Source organism: Penaeus vannamei, chromosome 19, assembly GCF_042767895.1.
Source record: "Penaeus vannamei isolate JL-2024 chromosome 19, ASM4276789v1, whole genome shotgun sequence".
Taxonomy (NCBI): domain Eukaryota; kingdom Metazoa; phylum Arthropoda; class Malacostraca; order Decapoda; family Penaeidae; genus Penaeus; species Penaeus vannamei.
In genome coordinates, this window is record NC_091567.1 from 37,596,702 (window position 1) to 37,601,701 (window position 5,000).

At 40.7% G+C, this 5,000-nt stretch overlaps 1 protein-coding gene across 10 annotated transcripts in view; it reads right to left on the minus strand.

Annotated features, from left to right (window-relative positions):
- Positions 1–5,000, minus strand: part of LOC113808654 (high affinity cAMP-specific and IBMX-insensitive 3',5'-cyclic phosphodiesterase 8B) — a 62,654-nt gene that overhangs the window by 30,473 nt on the left and 27,181 nt on the right. The window contains exons 1-2 of one of the 10 annotated variants that reach the window (XM_070134301.1): positions 2,432–2,722; positions 1,647–1,996 (exon numbers count right to left, since the gene is read on the minus strand). The exons of 6 other annotated variants lie outside the window; for them this stretch is intronic. In XM_070134301.1, the coding sequence (XP_069990402.1) occupies positions 1,647–1,686 (40 nt within the window). In that variant the 5' untranslated portion in view covers positions 1,687–1,996; positions 2,432–2,722. Of the gene's footprint in view, positions 1–1,646; positions 1,997–2,431; positions 2,723–5,000 lie in introns of those variants that run through there. 3 more of the 10 variants (XM_070134299.1, XM_070134303.1, XM_070134302.1) reach the window with 3 other exon arrangements.

The following is a 5,000-nucleotide window of genomic DNA, read 5'->3' on the forward strand; positions in this document are numbered from 1 at the left end:
TGATGATGGTGGTGATGATGATGATGGTGGTGATGATGATGATGATGATATTGATGGTAATGTTGATGATGATGGTGGCAGTGGTGATAGTGGTGGTGATGGTGATGATGGTGGTGATGGTGATTATGATGGTGATGGTGTTGATGATGATGATGATGATGATGATGATGATGATGATGATGATGATGATGGTGGTGGTGATAATGATGATGGTGATGATGATGTTGGTGATAATGATGGTGGTGGTGATGATGATGGTGATGTTGGTGATGATAATGATGATAGTGGTGATGACATCGATGACGAGGACGACAAGATACCATGACCATCATAACCAAAGTGACATCATCAAAAAAAATTAAAGAAATAGAAAAATAAATAAACAAATAAAATTAAACCCAAAACAAACACCAACTCGTTGTCCTCAGGCCTTCTCGGTGACAGAAGATGATCATTATTACCTCCCAAATAGGGATTAGAACGCACACCTGATCCTCTCCTCAACACTCTTTATGGTATTTGATCCCCTGTTTTGTGCAGTTCCCGAATTTCCTTTCCGATAGGACTCTAAGGAGGATGGAGAGGCGAGTTTCGTTCGTCTATAGATTCTGCTCAAGGGAGTTGAATGCCTTTCGATCCTACACTGTGGTGGAGGTGGTGGTGGTGAAGAAGAAGAAGAAGAAGAAGAAGAAGAAGAAGAAGAAGATGGTGATGACAATGGTGATGATGATGATGATGATGGTGATAATGATGGTGATGATGATGGTGATGATGAAGATGGTGGTGGTGGTGATGATAGTGATGGTGGTGGTGATATATGATATGACAACTATAATAATGATAATAACAATAACAATAACAATAATAATAATAACAATAACATCAACAATGATGATAATGATGGTGATAATAATGATGATAATAACAATAATAATAATACCTAGTAATAATAATAATAATAATAAAATAATAATAACAATAATAATAACAGTAATGATAATAATGATAATAATAAAAATAATTAATAAAAAGTATAATATACAATAATACTAAGATATACCAATAACAATAATACCAATAATAATACAAATAGATATTGCGATATTATTAGTGATGATAATACCGCTCTAGTTGTCATCATAGATTTTATTATTGTTGATAATAATAGCAATACTACTACTGAGCAGGAACAATGTACTAGTGGTGATGCTAAAAAAATAATGAATATTATTATGATTATTATTATTATCATTATTATTGTTATTATTATCATCATTGATATCATCACTATCATTATAATAATATTAATAATAATAATAATAATAATAATAATAATAATAATGATAATGATGATGATGATGATGATGATGATGATGATGATGATGATGATGATGATGATGATGATGATGATGATGATGATGATGATGATGATGATGATGATGATGATAATAATAATAATAATAATAATAATAATAATAACAACAACAACAACACTACTACTAATTCCTATTATTATTGCTTATAATCATGAATATAAACCGGAGAAATCGGACACCAAATTCCGACTCGACCCCCTATAAAAATATATATATAACAAATTTCTCAAAAGGACAACCACATAAATTTAATTTCTCTCTCCTACTTACTCCAACTTCCTGACTTCCTCTTGAATAATTTGCTTAACATGTCGACGAAGAGGAAGCCCCCTTTTTTGCACAGCCAATCGCAAAATGAGATAATTCGCGGACGTTGCAATCTCAATTAAAAAAAAAAGCACTTCTAAAAGATATATATATCTGGCAGGGGTTACTTCTCCATCCAGTATGCTGATAAAAACTTCTCCATCCAGTATGCTGATAAAGATAATATTTTCTGGTGGGAATTCAGATCTGTGCAGTCACAAGGAGAGGCGTCAAATCTATTTCATCATGGCGGGACGCAAGAATTTCCTAGAGTTTAACGTGCCTCGGTTTCTGTTACCTGTCAGTGCCATTTTCTGTAGGCGGAGAAAGAGAGGGAGGGAGGGAGGGGGAGAGAGAGAGAGAGGGAGGGAGGGAGAGAGAGAGAGAGAGAGAGAGAGAGAGAGAGAGAGAGAGAGAGAGACAGAGACAGAGAGAGAGAGAGAGAGAGAGAGAGAGAGAGAGAGAGAGAGAGAGAGAGAGAGAGAGAGAGAGAGAGAGAGAGAGAGAGAGAGAGAGAGAGACAAAGAGAAAGAGAGAGAGAGATAGAGAGAGGGGGGAGAGAAGAATAAGAATACAATAAAAAAATTATCACGATTTTTATTTTTTTTATCTTTTTTTTCTTTTTTACTGAGCTTCCGATTAGTTCTTATTAACGTCGCTTAACACTTTTTGTTCCTTCTTCTTCTTTCTTTTCCAGTATGAAGTAGTAACGTAATATTTCGGTTTTCAGCAGAATGCACTCTCAGCACCAAAACTTAACGCGATGCCCACGACGCTTCCACACTGACATTCCCTTTGCGTAACACAGCCTCTTTCGGGAATCGTGCCACGTCCCTGCGTGCTGAGGATGGCAATGTTGCAAGAACGGTCACGCGGTCGGAATGAAAGGGGTTAACGAGCGAAGGCAACAATCAGCAGAGTTGGTGACTTGCCATCCCCTTGCCACTGCCACTGTTACACTGGGTGTTCTTCCCAAACAGTAGAAATTTATCTAGGCTCCTTATCAACTTCAGAGATGATAAAACGGGCTATTGGCTTCAAAACAACCTTTATGGACACGTGTGACACACCCCTCCCTCCCTCGGCCCCTCCCCCCTCCCCTCCCTCCCTCCCTCGGCCCCACCCCCCTCCCCTCCCTCCCTCGGCCCCTCCCCCCTCCCCTCCCTCCCTCCTGTCCCTCCCTCGGCCCCTCCCCTTTATCTGCCTATCTTTCCTCTTTGTCTTATTCCTCCTCCTCCTCCTCCTCCTCATTCTCTCTCTTTCCATCTTATCTCTCTGTCTTTCTCTTGTCCTCTTTCTTCTTTGTCCCAATTCTCCTCTTTCTTTCTCGCTATTTTTCCTCTTTGTCCTATTCCTCCTCAACTTTCTTTCTTTCTCTTGCCCTCTTTCTTCTTTGTCCCATTCCTCCTTCTCCTTTTTCTTTCTCGTACCATCCTTCCTCTTTTCCCATTCCTCCTCCTTTCTCTTTCTGTCTCCTCTCCCTTATCGCGTTCTTCCTCATTCTCTTTCTCCTCGCTATCATTCCTCCTTGTCCCATCCCTCCCTCTCTTTCTACTCCTCTTTTCTCTCTCCTCCTTTTCTTCTTTTCTTTCCCCTCTGTTTCTCCTCTTTTCCCTCTCTTCCTCCTTCTTATCCCTCTCTTTCTCCTTCTTATTTTCCTTTTCTTCCGCCTTCTCTTCTCTCTCTCCTCCTCATCATCTTTTCCCTCTCTCCTTCCTCTTTCCCCTCCCTTCCCATCCCACGGCTCGAATCTCGCCCTCCACGACCCCCCCCCCCCCCAAAGAAGGCGTGTCTCCCGAAACAGGCCTCGCGAACCACTTTAAGCCCCGCCCCCTTCCCTCCCCCCAAGACCTCCGAACCAAACCCTCTCCACGTGGAACCGAGAGTGTCTGTCTGTCCGCGTGGGAGGGAGGCCGCCTTTTCCATCACGGGCTGCCGAAGAGGACATCCGAGGCGTTCTGACCTGCGCTGGACTCTCCCTCTCCCTCTCCCTCGTTTCCTGAACGACGGAGCGCCAGGAAGGAAGGGAAGAGAAGGAGGCTGACCAAAGGACAAAAGGAAAACCTAAAAGACCGTGATTTTCCTAAAAGGCATCGTCGAGCTCTCCCTTTCGGCCGTGTACAGAAATACATATAAAGAAATGGTAGAAAAACCCACAGTGCACAAACTAGATTTATCTAGTTTGTACATTGTGGGTTTTTCTACCATAGTATCAACACGGTAGAGTGTTTTTCCATTCATGTATAAACATATTCATACAGGAATAAGTATACAAATATGTATACAGAAGAATGTATACAGAAATGTGTACATTGAAATATGTATGCAAAATGTATACAGAAGTATGCATAAATATGTACACATATATACATACACAGAGATATGTATGCAGAAATGTATGCACAGAAATATGTATGCAGAAATATGTAAACAGATATATGCATACAGAAGTAGTACACAAACATGTATACAGATATGTATACGTAATATGTGCACACTAATATGCACACAGGAATATGCACTCAAAATATGTACACAGCAATCTGTACACATAAATATTCATGCATAAAAATATACAAATATATATACAGAAATATGCATTCCCACTCAGTCCTCAATTTCCCTTTGGTCATCCGAGAAGCTAGCGAGGTGCCGAGAGAAGGTCACCCAGGGTCACAGATCGAAGTCCTAGCACCGTCACCGAGAACTGCACTTAAATACACCCGAAAGAGGACAACACGAACATAAACACTTCCTTTGTTTTCTTCTACCGTCCGCCATCAGACGTGTGGCGGGGAGATAGAATTCGTCCACAAGCCATCGAATTATGTATCTTCCTGTCGAGATTTTTTTTATTTTCATTTTTCCAGAGGGGGGAATTTCACACGCTGAATCTTCTTCTCATTTTTTTTTCTTGTCTATGTCTTTTATTCGTTCTCTTCTTGGTCTGGCTATACATCAAAGGCGGACATCATTTATCACATTGCTTTGGCTATCATTTCACGTCAAGCCTTCGGGATATGCGTTCCACAACTGCCTTTGCAGATTCGGAAATAAATCTACGGACTGAATCAACATTTTCAAAACACACACACACACACACACACACACACACACACACACACACACACACACACACACACACACACACACACACGCATATATTTACACACACATATATATATGTCTGTGTGTGTGCGCGCATGATACGAGTTAACAGTACCTGGCGATCAGGTCCACAATTTCCGGCATATTAAGGGGAATTCGCATCCCGCCCCAACTCATATATCGCGACAGATGCCAGGCTTATGCGATAGC